The sequence below is a fragment of the Acomys minous genome, assembly GCF_964271855.1.
Source record: "Acomys minous genome assembly, chromosome: 13".
In the NCBI taxonomy this organism is placed as follows: domain Eukaryota; kingdom Metazoa; phylum Chordata; class Mammalia; order Rodentia; family Muridae; genus Acomys; species Acomys minous.
The window spans coordinates 17,055,717-17,073,870 of record NC_140495.1 but is presented as its reverse complement, the minus strand read 5'-3'; the positions used below and the strand labels follow the sequence as shown (position 1 = coordinate 17,073,870).

Genomic DNA, 18,154 nt, shown 5'->3' with positions numbered 1-18,154 from the left:
CACTCTCGTCTTTGAGACTTTTCTTGTCTGCCCCACTGTTATCTCTACACCAGTCCATACACGCTCGTGGGCGTTTTGAAGATCATCTGTTGTACCAGACACCGCCACTCTGCCCAGGAGCTGCTGGTTCCCTCTGGCCGTTTCTAAGCATCGCTCTTTGGAAGACTTCCCTCCAGCCACAGCCTTTTTCTCACTTTGACAAAAGCCAGTTTCTTGCTGGGCCTAGATCCAGGGTCAAGCCAACCCAAGACATAACATCTGTTCTTTGAGGTCCCACAAAGGATCAGGACAACACTAGGCTTTGAGGAACTTCTGGCAGAGTTGACACCCTTCTTTCCTTCCTTCCTTCCTTCCTTCCTTCCTTTCTTCCTTCTGCATCTCTGCCCAGCAGAGCCTTATTGACTGTCCCTCCACAGGAAAACTTCATTAAGTTCTGTCTATTTCAGTTCTTGTTGTGGGCTCTGCTTCTGGAAACGGTCTGACACACCTGCCCTAGAAAATGGGTCTAACCATCCTGGGAAACAACTCTTTAGCTCTACCACACACTTGTGGTACCTTTAGCCTCAGTTTCCTCACCTGAAAAGTGCAAAAATAGCGATACTAGTCATCATACTTATTTACAAATTTGAGGCAGTAGGATCAGCCTAATGAATAATTGAAGCAAGGCTGGAAAAAATGGAAAACGGTGGTTCTCAACCTGTGGGTCACGACCCCTTTAGAGGTCTAATGACTCTTTCACAGGGGTCCCCTAAGGCCATCAGAAAACAGAGATGCTTACATTATGATTTGTAACAGTAGTAAAATTGCAGTTATGAAGTAGCAGTGAAAACAATCTTGTGGTTGGTGGGGGGGAGGGGGGTGTCATATGAAAGGGCCGCAGTGTTAGGAAGGCTGAGAGCCACTGCTGCAGAGCATCGGGCAGGTGGCAGTGATGGCTATGTACATAAAATATCTCTGTAAACCTTGAAGCGCTGGTTTAAAAACATGCGATATCTGTGTGGCCATAGGAATGCCGCATGCTGCTGCACTGAGGAGACAAGTTTCAGCACTTCTCCCAATTCATAGGCTTTTATAGGGAACTATCACAAGAGTGAGACAGTGAAGGCCTGGCCTCCTGTGGCTTTTGATGAGACCATGCACAGTCACATCTTTCTCTACTTGAAGTTTATGCTTTAGGAAATCCTGTGCTGGCGTCCACAAATCTAAAATGAATGCATTAAGAGAATTTTTTTTAAGACAAGGTTGTAATTCTTCTAGTAAAGCTAAGTAACTAATTTATGGAGAATATTCATCCGTGTGGGTTCTATCACAGGCATGTCCACTCACAGGTGCCAACAGGCAAAACGCGAGGAAGTGCCCATGGGTACCCCTGGATGTGCAGCCATTGTGCCAAGCTTTTTTAACTATACGATTTTGTTTAGTGCTTTCAGCTCTCTGAGGATAGGCACTATCACCCTAGGAAAAAAATTCAGATTCCTAGAGGTTAAATGGCTCGCCCAAGATGACACCAGAAGTGAAAGACAAGGATCTAAGCCCAGGTCTTTCTTTTCTCTAAACTGTGTCCTCTTAACCAACATGCTAATAATGAAGCAAGCAAACATCCTGGTGACCTCCTGGTCCAGTCACCTCCTGTGGCCCCTTGGCCAAGCAAGATGGGCAGGTAAATCCAGAGAAAACGAATACCGTTCTGGCAACAGATAATCCTTCCTTCAAAACTAGTCCTACACTCTTTCAGCGTATGGCCCAAGGCCCACGGGATAAATGAGATGTGGTCAGTGGTTGAAGAAACAGAGATACAACTTGTTTGGTGACATTGTAATCTCTGCATTCAATACACACACAGATAAAGATGATAGTAGTAAAGGGATGTGAGAAAGACAAAGAAAAAGAAGGTACCTGAAGATTCGCGCTCAATGGGCCGAGCCGCCTTTGCGAGAGTGCTACAGAGTTCTTGCCGCAGCTTCTGGACAAGGCCTGGCAGGCCAGAGAAGTTGGGAACAAAAAAGGCGAACTTATCCTTGGGACTACTGGCGATCTCCCTGAGCTCTGCGCGAGCTGCGTCTTTCACACCAATAGCATATAGCAAGATTCCTGCCCTCCTGAAAGCTTCGGCTACTTCACGGAGGTGGTCCTCAGCTGGACCACTGGTCATCACCACGGCCATCTGGGGCACCCCTTGGCTTGCCCGGCTCCCAGCTCCTTCCTGGAAGTGATGTTCTAGAATGAACCACAGGGCCCGGCCCATCTTGTTGCCTCCGGGCTTAAACCGAAGTCGCTGGATGTGTCTCAACGCCTCGCCTTTGCTGTGGTAGGTAGAGAGCAGGAACTCAGAAGCGGGTGTATCGTTGTACTGGGCCAGACTCACACGGATGGTGTCTCTGCCGACGTGGAAACTGTTTGCCAAGGCATACAAGAAGTTCCTCACACTGCGGCCCTGCTGCGGGTTGATGCTGCTGTGCACCAGAAACACAACATCTCCCACAGAGGCCTCCCTGCAGACTTCAAAAGAGAAGCCCCTGAGTTTAAAAGGACACGTTGACAGCTGCTGGCTGAGAACCAGTCTCGTTCAGTGCAGAGCCCTCTTCCCCACAGGTGTGCTGGCACGGTTCTCTGACAGTAGGCAACCCAGATGCACTACTCTTCCCTTTGCCCCCGCCCCCTGCCCCGCCCCTTCTATCCTTGTTTACCCGCCACCTTTCCCTTCTCTTCTCAGACCCTGAACCTTTAATTATGCCCCACAGCAGGTTCTCCATACCTGCCACACACTTAATAAGAAAATCCAGCTTTCTACCAGTAGTGGGCGCTGTAGCTCCTTTACTGACTGATATACATAGCCCTCTAGCTGTCAAAATGGCTTCAGTTAACTGTTCACATCTATGTCTGTGATAAGAAGAAAAGGAGGAGAGAGAGGATAGCATTTCCAAGGAGGAAACTCTGTTATTGTTATCAACATCATCATCATCGTCATCGTCACCATCATCATCACTGTGCATGTGTGTGCCACAGCACGCACGTGGAGATCAGAGGACAGCTTCATAGAGTCAGTTCTCTCCTTCGACATGGGCCCCAGAGAATCAAACTCGGGTCACCAGGCTTACGTCACCAGCTGGCAAACACCTTTATCCACTGAGCCATCTTGCTGGCCCAAGGACGGAACTCTTGAACGATCATGAAAACAAATGAAGGAACTGCAATTTCAGAACTAGAAATTACTGTAACCCGTGCACTAGTGCAGCCACTGGTCATGTGTGGTCCCTGAGCTTTCAGAACGCAGCTAGTGTGAAGGAGAAATTCTGTGTTTTACTGCATTTTCATACCCAAATGCTCAAATAGTCACTATGGACAACACATAGGCTACTCAGTAGTCACAGGAAGCTAGTAGCATATGCTTATATTACACTTTTATGGGTTGGGTGTTGGAAGACCTGGGCATCTCATTCACCTAGGGGTGGCACCACCCACGTCAGCCACCAATCAAGAAAATACACCACAGGCTTGCCCACAGGCCGGTCTGATGGGAACATTTTTTTTCAGCTGCGACTCCCTCTACCAGAATGACTATAGCCTGGGTCAAGTTGACATAAAACTGACCAGCTCAGCACCCCCACAGTCATCTCTTCAAAGACCTAGACAGAATCCAGCTCTTCCAATATCCAACCCATAAAAGTATAATTATATGCATATGCTGAGACCCAAGAGAAGCATAAACAGCGAAGGGCTAGGGGAACTTGGTAAAATCCAAGGCCATCAACTCCCTGTGTCCCTTCTGGAGGCCTGGGACATACCTTGAGAAGTTTGCCTGGCTTTGGTCATAAACCCCAAGTGGAGTCTGACTGTAGAAAAGGCAGACGGGTCACACCCTTCAGCTCCATCAGAACTGTTGCTCTTGGGCTCTTCCATTGGGAAGGGAGAATTCGGGGACTAGGCCAGAAGTGGCCAGTTGGTTTCTGGCCTTGGGATGGCTGGTTGTCCACCTGACCACATCTGGAAACTCCAGGACTCCAGCACTAGGCTGGGTCTGCTGAGAGAGCCAGGCTCAGGGGCTGAACAGCTACCAGGTTCTTGGCTTTGCCATCAGGAGAGAGCATTGTGGGACAACTGGAACGACAGCCTGTAAGCCACTCTCACATACTCCCTTTTAATATCTATACATTCATTCGATCAGCAGGTTTATCCTCAGAGGACCCTGACTAACACACACCTCTCACAGGAGCAAACACAACCATGAAGTTCTCCCTGGTCCTCCTATGCTGAAGCAACCACCCCCTCAACTGCTGCCCTTTTTTTATTTTTCCTAGCAAGTGTTGCTTCTACCACGAAGAAGCCACAGAGGCACCTCATGCCTTCATTATACTGTCTCCACTAGTTCTCTGTAGTTTTAGAAGGTATTTGAAATATGACAAGACTTACTGTCACAGTTCTGTTCACAGAAAGGGGAGACAGAGCCAAGGGGGGGAATGGAGAAAGCTTCGGCGTTTTCCAGGGACAAATGACAGTCTGTGTGGCTGCATTTGGGTATTTAAACCCCCGTGGTGTCTCAGCGGGGCTTCCGGCCACTCAAACAACGTTCCCTTGACAAGACATTCATCCTGAAAACGCCATGCAATCTATTAGATCACTGCCAAATGAACTGGGGAGATGGCTCAGCCAGTAAAGTGTTGGCAACCACAAGGACATGAGTTCAGATCCTCCACGCCCACGTAGAAGCTGGGTGCCGCAGTGCACACCTGTGATCCCAGCCCTAGGGAGGTGGAGACAGGTGGGTCCCTGGAGCTGACTGGCCAGCCAGCCTACCCGAATCGAGCTCTGAGTTCAGTAAGAGACCCTGTCTGAAAAAATAAAGTGAAAAAGGCATACCTCTAGGGTCCACGTGCACACACATGAGCAAAGGCATCCAAAAGCACACGCAAACACCTATATGTACACCGTGTGAAAATACCCATATGCACATAAAGACTACAAAAAAAAGTGCCAAAGTGTTCACTAGCACTGGGCAAAAGTATCCACCTCAGGGTGACAATTGCCCTCAGAACAGCTTTGTCATGGAGACAAAGCAGGCCACACAACTCTTGCACATAACATATGATAGTACATTCAGAAGCACGACGCCCTCAATACATCTATTTGTCTTACCACTTGTGGTTAAGTATGTATTTTAAAAATCAAGTACCCATCCCTCACTTAGTGCTTCCAGATTCCAAGGAAATTCTCCTTCAAGGAATATACTCCCTTTTATTATGATGATTCTCCCAATATATTTCCTCTTAAGATTGTCACTACTACCAGGTCCCCAGAAAGCAAGCACTTGGACTTTAAGAATTCCATGTCTTGGCAGGCATGGTGGCGCACACCTTTAATCCTAGCACTCAGGAGACCAGAGCCAGGCAGATCACTGAGTTTGAGGCCAGCCTGGCCTACAAAGGGAGTCTAGGACAGCCAAGGCTACACAGAAAAACCCTGTCTTGGAAATAAAGAAGTCCGTGCATTACCAATTTTCTGTGACTTGATGAATCCAAAACTAGCTGCAAGGGAGATGATCACCCAAAATATCTTCCAAGTCCCCATGCTCGATGTGATCCTAGAGAGAAAGAAAAGAAAGAAGCCTTGTAATTTAAAATTATGTCTTCATTTTAAAATGAATACATCACATTGTAAGTAAGTTATACCTCACTAACATTTAAAAAAAATATGGAAGACAGGGTCTCATGTAGTGTGTATGAGTACGTAGCCTGTAACCCCCAACCGCACCACAGAGGAGGAGAGGAAGACAGAATGATGCTGGGGGCTCGTTGCCCAGCCAATCCAGCCAAAGTGACAAGTGTCGGGTCAGCAAGATGCTCACAAACCTGACAACCCGAGCTTAGTCCTTGATACCCACATTATAAATGGAGGAAAGCAACGCTTGAACACTCGCAAGTTGTCCTCTGACCACCACCATGGCATCATAGCACGTGTACACCCACAACAAACAAACAAACAAACACATACACACTAAATAAGTAAGTAAAATCATATGACTGAGGAAGACATCCTGACATCAACCTCTGCTCTCTACACATGCCTATGGAAGTGAGTACACCCACACACACACATACATACATACAAGACACATGAATGCATGTAAAATGATGATGATGGTGATGGTGGTGACAGTTGTGATGATGACGATGATGTTGATGTGGATGATGATGATGATGATGATCATGATCATGATCATGATCATGATGATAAACCTTGCCATACTGCTTCAACTGTGTAAGGAAAATGCCCCATTAGTCTGACTCAGGAAGAATTCCATAAACACTGGAGCATACTTTCTCAGACTTGCTGTTGATAGCTGTGCAGATGCGGTTTGTGGAGGGGGAAGTGTACGGGGGTCAGGGACAGAGGTCCCACTTCACATACTGAATTCATTTGGTGGAACATAAACATTTCTGGGTGAATTTGTTTGTATTTTTATACAAGAGTTAGATGACCCGATAAACATTCGCAGCATCCAGAAATATCTTGAAGCACATCCGCCTGGCAAAAATCTGCTTAGCCAGAACATATTTTATATTCCCCTGGAAGGAACACAAAATAACCTCTTTCCTCTGAACTTGGACCTGTGTCCAAAGGCATCCATGAAATTTATCAAGTGTTGAGACTATTCTCTTTTCTTACTGTAAGAACAGTGCAGTGAGCACATCGAACAGAGGCTCTGCAGAGCAGGTGACGTCGCAGTTTTGCTCTTAGCTGTCAACCTCATAACCACAGGACTCTGGAAGATAGGTTAAGCTTGAGTCACAAATCCACTAAATCTTAGGCGATTTGTATCATTTCTCTATACTTTAGTTTCCCCCAATAGAACCTGCCTCATAGTCAAGGTGGAATGACTCCATCCTTGTAAAACGTTTTATCCATGAAAATGGCAAGAAAGAGTGAGCCAGAATACATTCAAGTATCAACCTCACATTTGTAATAACATGTGACATTTCATCCCCAGGGATCAGGAGGCCAGGGCAAAGGAGCCGAATTCCAGGCCAGCCTCGGCTAACAGCAAAACTTTGCCTCAAATTAAGTAAATAAATAGCCACCCAGGTATTGTTAAGGCAATAAAATGGTCGTGAGTGAATTCAAGTACAGCCTGAACTATAGAGTGAGATCCTGTGGAAGGAAGGAAGGAAGGAAAATAAAAAGCTGTATTTTGATTTTTTTTTAATTTGTGAGCTAATAAAGTTACACATAAAATAAAAAACCTTCCAAGAAAGCATCTATATTTTCATAACCTATTATATCCTTATTACAATTAGTGCAATTAGTCATTTTTAGATAACTGTAAATAAAATCTAGTTGCAAAGTCAACATTTATAAACATTTGACAGCTGTGCATATGTGTGTTGAATGTCCATACATTAATGACTTGATATTTACATTATATTTACAATTTCAGAAAGCCATTTAAGTCTAATAATGTATGTTAAACATGCAGTGCTCACCATGGAAGCAAGATGTGAAACCAGTAAATGAGGTATGATTAGTTTGGGAAAGTGGCAGGTATTAAGTCCAATAATAACCAATGGTGTTGCAGTAGAGAAAGACTTCTCTCAAGCCTGTTAAACACTCAACTCACATAAACTCACTGCAGTTCTGGTGACCTGCACAAACCGAGTCCCTTGGGAACCGGAGAGATGGCTCAGCACTTAACAGCACTGGCTGCTCTTTCAGAGGACCCAGGTGTAATTCCCAGAATCCACACAGCGACTCACAAGCATGTATAACTCCAGTCCCCAAGGATCTGACACCCTCTTCTGGCCCTTCATGGTACCACACACACATAGTACACAGACATATGTGCAGGCAAAATATTCACACACACAAAAATAAAATAAAAAGTCTCAGTGTGCCACTTGGGCTGATAACATTTCCCACAGAAGCCACAGACGAACAAAAGCTCCAGGGTCAGGCATGACAAATCTCCCTTAAGTTGTTGGTCAGGATCATACAAGTGGCTCTTAAACTATTAATATAGGCTATTGCTGTTGCCTTCAGTTGCCTCCCCAAGGTTGAAGATAAGTCTTGTTACTAAAGACACCACACACTTGGATCCCAGGATGCAGAAGATTCTTGCTGAATCAGACCTGAGAGCCTGTGGTCCAGCTTCCTTAATACCAGGAGGTCCTGTGCAAGATGCCAATTACCAGTCCTACCCAATTGTGATGCCTATGAACCACAACAATGACATGGCTAGGTATCTCTAAAGATACGAGAGTGGCACTCATGTCCTGGCAATAACCATCAACTGTCTACTTGGACTTAAGACCCACTTAACAGGAAGGAAACCATGCCTGAACTAGAAACCACATCAACCACCCAGGACTGTGACATCATGGAACTTAGACTTAGATGCCACTCTTCTAGACCAGTTTAACTCCTAACTGCACTGTGACGCTTGTCCTTATAGTCACAGATGAGTATCGCTTTCACCTGACACCAAAGAAGCTTCTCTTTACAGCAAGTGCAGACCATTACAGAAAAGCGCAACTGGCCGTAATACAAAGATCAGCTGGTCACGGGATGCCAGCTCCAATGGATACATCTACACTATAACTCCTGCACCTAAGGCACGAAGAGGGAACAGAGAGATTATAGACCCAGAGAGCCAAGAAGTCTGCTATAAGATTGTGTGTCCTAGAAATGACAGGGAAGAACCCATGATACCTCAACAATGTGGCTGCCTAAACAGAACCTGAGCAAAGAGCTACAGGACACTAAGGACTGCTGGAAGACGGAGAATTCATTTCTCCCAGGGATGAGGCCCCTGATTGGCTATCCAATACAAAGTGACCAGCCCTGAAATCATATACACACAAGCGACACTAAACATACTTAGTAGGTTATGTGTGTATGTGTGTGTGTGTGTGTGTGTGTGTGTGTGTGTGTGTTTGTGTGTAATAGCAATAAAGAAAAAGAGGCCATTAATTTGAAAGGGTGTAAGAGGGGACTTAGAGGTGGCTAGAGAGAGAAAAGAGAAAGAGGGGATGTGATATAATTGTATTATAATTAAAATTTTAACAAAAGTCTCTCAAATATGTCACCGAGGGTGGGGAGGAGCTTATGAGGCCCACCCCTTCCTGAGGGACTATTGGCAGTTAGTGGTGGCTCAGGGAAAGGGTGTCACTTTCTTCGGTAGTGTAGTCGCTGAGAAGCAGCCAGTGAAGAACCCCTCCCCGCTTGTGCTCATGCAAGCAACCTCCATTAAACTGAGTGGGTCACACACAAGACGTGAAAGAAGAAGGGGACTTCTTAAGAGGAATGGCAGAAGGGGTGGGGGGGTGAGAAAGTGCACTGGGGTGAAGGTGACTGAAGTGCACACCGTATACATGCGTGAAACTGTTCCACCTGCCTTTGCTCTGGCATCATGGACTCTGCCCCTCTGAAACTGTAAGCCCAATTAAGTTTTCTTTTAGAAGCTGCCATGATCATGGTGTTTTGTCACAGCAATAGAAAAGTAACTAACAGAACAATACAGTCTCAAAAGTATCTCTTTCAAAAATTATCTATAACTTACAAAGGATAAATCAAATAACCTTTCCTAAATATTCACTTCACATCCAGACCATAGCCCCCTCCCTCTTCCCTGATCCTCCCTCCCCTTCTCCTCAGAAAAGGGGAGCCCCGCCAGCACCGTCCTACTCTAGTATATCAAGTCACATCAGGACTGAGCACATCCTCCTCCACTGAGGCTGGGCAAGGCAGCCCCACCAGGGGACTTGATCGGAAAAACAGGCAACACAGTCCATGTCAGAGATGGTCCCTGGTCCTTTCTATGCATATGTAGCCAATGGGCAGCTTAACCTTCATGTGGGCCCCTAAAAAAATAACCTTTTTAATGCAGAAACCTGACAGGAACAACAACCAAATGGTCACAGTTAACATCAACAAAAGAGGCTGAGGTGACATCGCGCACCTCCTGGAACTGAGAAATCCCACCATCTTTTACATTTTATTCCTTCCCCCAAAATCTCATCATAGGAGGCTAACCACATTAAACCACAATTTAAAGGCAGTCTGAACATCAATGCCTATGTTCCTTGAAGATATTGATATGCTAAAAGACTGAAAAGCTAAATAAATATCCAATGAGAGAGAGAGAGAGAGAGAGAGAGAGAGAGAGAGAGAGAGAGAGAGAGAGAGAGACTGTAATAGTCAGAATTCAGCTTCAAAATATTTGGATAAACTATCCAATGCAAATGTGCACAATTAATTTAACATAGTTTCCCAATTTTATTCTTTGGTAATGGATCTCTCTCTCTCTCTCTCTCTCTCTCTCTCTCTCTCTCTCTCTCTCTCTCTCTCTCTCTCCTCTCACCTTCACAGGGTTAGGTCTGTGGATCTGAACCTTTCCTACCCCACAGTCATACAGTCTTACACATCTGGAGCTACACGCTCTAGAAAGCGAGCTACCGGGAGCCGGGAAGATGTCCCCCTGCACACATCACCCTGGAACCCCAGATGGTATGCTTGGCAAGTGAGAACTAACCTAAAGTTCAGCCTAAAGCGATTATGCAAACACTAACATTTGCTTCCTGTGCCCACTCTCAAATCTTGGCTTAGCTATAAATACAACTTGGCTGTAAAATATTTGAGGGAAGCTGTGTCAAACATTTCAATGACAATTAATGGCTCCTTAGACTCCAAAAATCAACAAGAGCTTTCCACCGGCACGCAGCGAGAGGAGGCCAGCACTGCTCTCTGTGGACTCAGTGTACACTGATTCCACTGTGTGCCCAACCACCCCTGGTAATCCAAAACCTACCACACAGCTGGTGAAGAATGGAAGCTTTCGGAATGGGATGGAACCTTGGCTGTAGGGCACTTTTAACTAGCCTAGGTCTTCTCCACACACTGACTTGTCTAATTCATTGTGTTTCCCTAGTTCAGACATCAGTTGGACCATTTGCCGAAAGTGACATCAGCATAATAGCCAACCAGAGGTGTCTCAGGCTCACCTCCACTCATAAAAACGACCAGAACAATGAATAAGTACCTCCATTTTGACAGGAGTGACTAAGGTACAATACTGGGGTATAACAAGGGGATGCAGAACTCCCAGAACAGCCAGGCATGGTAGTGCACACCTTTAATCCCAACACTCGGGAGGCAGAAGCAGGCGGATCGCTGTGAGTTCAAGGCCAGCCTGGTCTACAAGGTGAGTCTAGGACAGCCAAGGCTACAAAGAGAAATCTTGTCTAAAAAAAAAAGTCCCAGAACATAAAAGTTCAAGATGGTCACTTAGAGGTGGGAGGAAGCACCTCGATTCTACGCTCTGTTTTCCTAGTCAAGGTCGGCTAAAACCAGGACACACCTCTCCCTGTGAGAAAAAGGAAGGAAGCCCACAGTGGCCTTACGCACTGCCCAGACACCTGCAGTCTTTGCTACTGAGAACACTGAAATCCATACCGGCCTTCATCAGCTTGGGGAGCAGGGTAGAGGCCACGTAGCTACACTACTCCAGGGATGGAGCCTACATTGTGTTCTGCTTTCCATCTGTGACCCAAAGCCGGGCGTGGTGGCTCACGTCTTTAATCCCAGCACTCGGGAGGCAGAGGCAGGCAGATCGCTGTGAGTTCGAGGCCAGCCTGGTCTACAAAGTGAGTCCAGGACAGCCAAGGCTACACACAGAAACCCTGTCTCAAAAAAAAAAAATCTGTGGCCCAAGCTACTACTATGTGTCACCTTGAGGTTGAAGCTACAGCTAGAATGTGTCCTGGGTCAGGGACCACTAGTTACTGCCCCTGTCACTGAGGCTTTGTCATCCTTCTGCCATGCTCACACACATGGTATTGCAGATTCCCAAGGCAACCTCCTACAGCTCCATATCCCCCAGGGGACAGCTGCCGTGTCTTTCCAAGCCAGTTGGTTTTGGCCCCCTGCTCTTAACTACTTAGATCCTAGGCCTGTAAGATGGACATAGTGGTACATACCTATTACCCTAGCACTTGGAGATAAAAGGCAACGAGTTCAAGGCCAGCCTGGGATACACAGCAAATCTAAGGCCAGCCTGAGATACCTGAAGCCGGAAAGGAATGGGGAGGAAGAAGGAAAAAGTGGGAAGAACCTAGGTGTAAAAGAACAGCCACACCTTCCCAGGGCCAGACTGGCATGTGCCCTGCTGCTGCTCCTGCCACCGCTGTGACCATCACTGCCACCACTGCTGCTGTGACTCCACATAGGCAGATAAGCAGCTGAAATCCTAGAACCCAAGTTCCCCCCCCCCCAAAAAAAAAATGAAAGAAAGTAAAGTGCAGTAAGAACTGCACAGAGCTAATTCCCATCCCTGCGTCATCCTTGCTTTTGGTACCCCCGCACTTCTCTGGGATGCTCTATCCCTCGGGTTTGTCAGCCACAGAATCTGAGTGTGCTTCTTTGCCTGCACCATGTGGCAAAGTTAATGTGAGGACACTGCAGCCGTGGAAGAAGACAGATTTGTAAAATGCTGTCAAATTAGAAATGTCCATGGTGGGCTGGAGAGATGGCTCAGCGGCTAAGAGCACCGACTGCTCTTCCAGAGGTCCTGAGTTCAATTCCCAGTAACTACATGGTGGCTAACAACCATCTATAATGAGATCTGATGTCCTCTTCTGGCCTGCAGGTGTACATTCAGGCAGAGCGCTGTATACATAATAAATAAATAAATCTTTAAAAAAAAAAAAAAAGAAATGTCCATGGCCGTCAAGTGACAATCTATAAAATAAAAGCCCTCAAACTGAGCTCTTTCTCAGTGGTGGAACAAAACGTAAGTATTTTTTTATTCAAAGAGAAACGGTTTCTTCATATCGAAGAGCTGACCACATCTTTGACTTGGCAAACCCAGGAAATAGCAGTGTTTTGACAGATGTGAGATTTCAGATCCTACCAGGCTTTCTGTGGCAGTGGGAGAGAGCATCCCTACATTAAAATGATGCAGGTGAGGGTGTGACATCCTGCAAGAGGCACCATAGTCACCTGAGGCAAGTAAGTGCTTTAGCTCTAGTTGTCTGTGTCTTTTGCAATGTCTTTTATTTTTATCTCAAGAATCTCAGCTTAAAGGAATTCAGTGACACTGAACTACTTTGGTATCATTTTTGATACTTTAAATAACTCCTTTAAAAGGAATTGGAAAACTATGCAACAACACAAACCTAACAAAAGGGTAGGTTATTTTATTTTCTATCCTAAGATTGACTGGGCTCCAAGGTTGTGGGAGATGATATCACAAGATAACACATCTGCCAAGTTTGCTTCAGGCTTTGGAGGTTCATAAAATATTCCTTCTCTCTCCTGAGAACCCTCAGAACTCCTTAACACACACTTGTGAATGTACATACACCCATGGATGCATAAGCACCTATGGATGCACACACACCCATAGATGCGCGCGCTCTCACACACACACACACACACACACACACACACACACACACACACACACGAGTGAATGAACATACACACATGGATACACACACACACACACACCTGTGGATGCACACACACCCATGGATGCGCACACACCAATGGATGCACACATATGTGAGTGAATGCACACACACGCATGGATACACACACACACACACACACACACACACACACACACACCTGTGGATGCACACACACATGGATGCACATACACCCATGGATACACACACACACACACACACATAGATATACACACACATAGATATATACACACACACACATGAATGCACACACCCGTGGATGCACACACACACACCTGTGAATGCACCTACATCTGGCAGACTTTTTTTTGTTTTGTTGTTGTTGTTGTTGTTTTTGTTTGTTTGTTTGTTTTGTTTCTTGAGACAGAGTCTCTCTGTGTTAGCCTTGGCTGTCCTGGGCTAGCTTTGTAGACCAGGCTGGCCTCGAACTCCCAGCGATCCGCCTGCCTCTGCCTCCCGAGTGCTGGGATTAAAGGCGTGCGCCACCACACCCGGCATCTGGCAGACTCTTAAGCATTACCCAGAACCAGCATTACCAGCTCACTTCCAATCCAAGCCTGGTGAAGAGTCGCTCACTCCCATCACACTTTGACTCTGAAGCTTTATTTCAATGAATAACTGAAATTTGTCAGGTTTTCCTTGTTGTTTCTAACACTCACACTCACCATCCATCACACTTCTCTCCAGAATTTGTTCCCTTTTTTCTTTTTCCTCCTTACTTACCTTCATGAAAACTAAAGCTTTCTATGTGTACAGACCCGAAGCCCTGGACTTACCCCCACAGTCCTCACACGCACACAGGAGGTCCTGTGGACTCTGCCTTTGAAGAGATGAATCCAGAAACAGCCTATCTGTCACCATTTCTATTGCAAACACTCTAGTGTACGACACCCTCATCTCTCTTGCCTGCTGACTGCAACAGCTTTCACGGGTCCCTGTGAATGCTGGGGCAAGAGAGAACAGTCAAGGCGGAAGGAAGCAACAAGCAGACAACACTCATCAGATCACTTCCTCTTAGCGAGAGCATGTGCTCTTGCTGCGGCTGCTGCAGAGTGTAGAGAGGGTTCCACTCCAGAGACAAAGCAGACATCTCAAAAGTTCTTTCCAGGAAGCCCATTTCTGAGAATCAGAAACTACTTGACAGCATTCTGTGAGAGCAGACTTTGCAAAGGCCACTGGGCTTCAGTGTTGAGAGGCCAAAACAAAACATGGCCACCTGCACTGGGCAGCCCCTGGTTTCTTAGCTTCTGAAGAAGGAAGGAAGGAAGGAAGGAAGGAAGGAAGGAAGGAAGGAAGGAAGGAAGGAAAAGAGAAAGAAAACAAAGGCCAGCACCCTGTTCTCCTGTGGACACTGTGGAACAATTCTCAGACAGGAGTTAACGTTTTCATCAAGTCAGCTCTAGCAGCGCTCACCATCTCTCTGTTTACTCAGCGAATTTTAACATCGAGTGGGCCCAACATGATGGGTCAGCAGATGAGAGCACTGGCCACCAACCCTGATGACCCGAGTTCAACCCTTGGAACCGACACAGTAGAAGGAAAGGCTCTTCCGGACTCCTGTGAGCTGTCCTCTGACCCCCACATGCTCACATGCCACAAGCAATACAAGAACAAATTTTTTTTAATGTAGACATTTTCCCAGGATCAGACAAAAGCTATATATGAAATCGAATTCTTATCAACTTTACATTAAACTTCCTTAGAGTACTTACTTTATTTTTAAAAATAATTTTCTTCAACTCTATCAAATGCTAAAGTGTTTAGAATGAAGATCTCTACCATTTGTTTTTAAATTCATTAAAATAATAAGATGAGCCAGGCCTGATAGCACAGGCCCATAAGCCCAGCTATTTAGGATTGCTGAAGCAGGAGGATTGCAAGTTCAAGTCCAACCTGAGAAACTTACTGAGAACCTGCCTTACAATAAAGGTTTTTAAAGGGGCCGGTATGAATGTAACTCACTTTGTACTATTCCGTCTCCAGCACTGCAAGAAAAGTAAAATAATAATAAACTATGGGATATAAATAGTGAATAGCCTCTGTAAGTTATATTTTATTGTACCTTGAAAGTTTTATAAGAAATTAAAATTGTTTAGCTTACTTGTTCAAATTGTGCATGGTAGCTAAGTAGAAAGTTAACCGGTATTCAAAATATATAATTCCTTAACAGAAGGTGAGGGAGAGCAATCAAAGCCTATTATGTATACAACCATTGGCTGAGCTCCTATGGCACCAGGTACACATACACGGTGCACAGGCACACATGCAGGCAAACATGAACAAACATACATGCAGGCCAACACTCATACACATAAAGTAAAAATAAGCCTTCTTTTAAGATGTAGATTTTAGGGGGAGCTGAAGAGATGGCCCTCCAGTTAAGAAAATTAGCTACTCTTCTAGAGGACCCAGGTTCAGTTCCCATCGCGGACATGGTGGTGCACACTGTCTAAAACTCCAGTTCCAAGGGATCTGATGGCCTCTTCTGTCCTCTGTAAGCACAAGTTGTACAAGCGGTGCACAGACATAAGCACAAGCCAAACACTTCTGCACATAAAATAAAAATAAATTTAAGCGGCTGAAGAGATGACTCAGAGGTTAAGAACACTGCCTGCTCTTCTAAAGATCCTGAGTTCAATTCCCAGCAAGAACATGGTGGCTCACAACCATCTATAATGAGATCTGGTGCCCTCTTCTATAATGCAAGTGTACATGCAGGCAGAACACTGTATATATGATAAATAAATAAAAAAAATTTTAAAAAAATAAAATAAATAAATTTAAAAATAGAAACTTGTCTCATAACAAAACTAGTAGACAGACACACACACACACACACACACACACACCCTTATGAATTCTGGTAAACTAAACATAAGAAAATCACTCCAGATTCTAACTCAGGGTTGCCACCATCTCTCCATCTTTCCCAGCATGCTCTGCAAAGGTCAGTCAGTCATCTTTCACCTAAGTTTTATGTCTAGACCACACCTGTTGAATCAGCAAATTGTAAGTGCTTTCTTCTCCCATTGGTTTTATCATGGAACACAAGTCTGCAATTTTTAAATCTCAAAAGCTTGAATAACCCACAGACCCCCTATCAGACCCATAACTGAGTTTGGGTCCCCTTTCCACAAAGAAGGTAAATTCTGATTTTTTTTTCTTGTCTTTTCTTTTTTTTTTTTTTTTTTTGGTTTTTCGAGACAGGGTCTCTCTGTGTAGCCTTGGCTGTCCTGGACTCACTTTGTAGACCAGGCTGGCCTCGAACTCACAGCGATCCACCTGCCTCTGCCTCCCGAGTGCTGGGATTAAAGGCGTGCACCACCACATCTGGCCCAAAGAAGGTAATTTCTGGATGTGTCTCATACTATTTCATATCTTCTTGCTCAATGAAAGTTCAGAAGCGTACAGGTTCCTTCTCATCACAGTTTTCGAGCTGAGTTACTCTTTCTCTCTTTCTCTAACAAGTGTGATTTGGGATCCTAATCTGCCTTTATCCCGGCCCCTCTACCTCTTCGCTACCTGAAGTTACTCTCATCCAGCTGTATTCCCACATGTCTCTTCCTCTCCCAGCCTATGAAGGAAAGCAGCATTTGCACAGGCCACGCATAGGTGGCGTGGTGGTACCCGGCCTGAAAGCCCAGGACATGGAGGTTAATGCAAAGGATCAGGAAGCATTCAAAGCTGCCCTCTGTTACGTAGCAAGTCTGAAGCCATCCTAGGCTTCCATGAGACTCCATCTGAAAAAAAATTTGTTTTCAAAGTAAACAGTACGAAGAAAGAAAAAGAGGAGCGGAGGATAAGAAAGCATTCAGGAAAACAAATAAGAGACAATTATTTCCACATCGATACTTGACAAGATTGTGATGTCTGGTGAAAGCTAGATTCAGAACAGCACCCAGTTAAAACTTCAGTACAGCCTCTTTTGACAGCTGTTCACTCTTACAAATGGGCAGTTACACTCAGTGTGCCGGGTAAAACATGACTTAGGACAATATTTGCATATAAAGATACAGTAGCCATAGTTTAAAACAAGGCATCTGTAGATCTTACAAACTAGTTCTTTTAGAGTTTTGTCTTGTATAATTCATAACAAAAGGTATTTTGTACTTGGAAAATAAAACAAAACAGAGAGTTCATTTGTAAACCTACCCCCTAGGAAAAGGAAATAGCTCTTACCTGGCAAAACCCTGGAGGCTGGTCTTTTCAGCGTCTCCTTATCCTCATCACTAAAGACTCTGAGCCTTAGGAACTCCCTCGCACACAGGAAGCCTGAAGGGCAGACACAGTGACACACCAGCTTTCCCAGGGTTTAATACTCTCCAGAAAGGGGTGGAGAGGAGGCTGCGTTTACACTGTTGATACAGGTCCTACACTCAGGCACACTTTATTGCCATTCACCAAAAATGGTAATTTTCTCTGTAAACACTGGCCTTGAAAATCAATACATGAACATACCAGGGAGAACACACACACACACACACACACACACACACACACACACAAATCTTATAAGGAAACATGACAAATGAAACTAACTTTTTTTCAAGTCTAATTAAATTCTAGATGGGGAAAAAAATTTCATCACAATTTAATGTTTTTACTTTCCATGAAGGCTCTAAACTGTAAGTTTCTTGAAAGCATTCATTTTGAATCACTCATATACCCAATGCCAT

At 45.1% G+C, this 18,154-nt stretch overlaps 1 protein-coding gene across 1 annotated transcript in view; it reads right to left on the bottom strand.

Moving 5' to 3' along the window:
- Positions 1-17,741, bottom strand: part of LOC311580798 (collagen alpha-4(VI) chain-like) — a gene marked incomplete at its 3' end in the record, with an annotated part of 112,166 nt that extends 94,425 nt beyond the window's left edge. Inside the window, exons 1-3 of the mRNA XM_084752513.1 lie at positions 17,658-17,741; positions 5,490-5,578; positions 1,897-2,499 (exon numbers count right to left, since the gene is read on the bottom strand). Coding sequence (XP_084608639.1) covers positions 1,897-2,499; positions 5,490-5,565 — 679 coding nt within the window. The 5' untranslated portion in view covers positions 5,566-5,578; positions 17,658-17,741. The remainder of the gene's footprint in view (positions 1-1,896; positions 2,500-5,489; positions 5,579-17,657) is intronic.
- Positions 17,742-18,154: the final 413 nt, after the last annotated feature.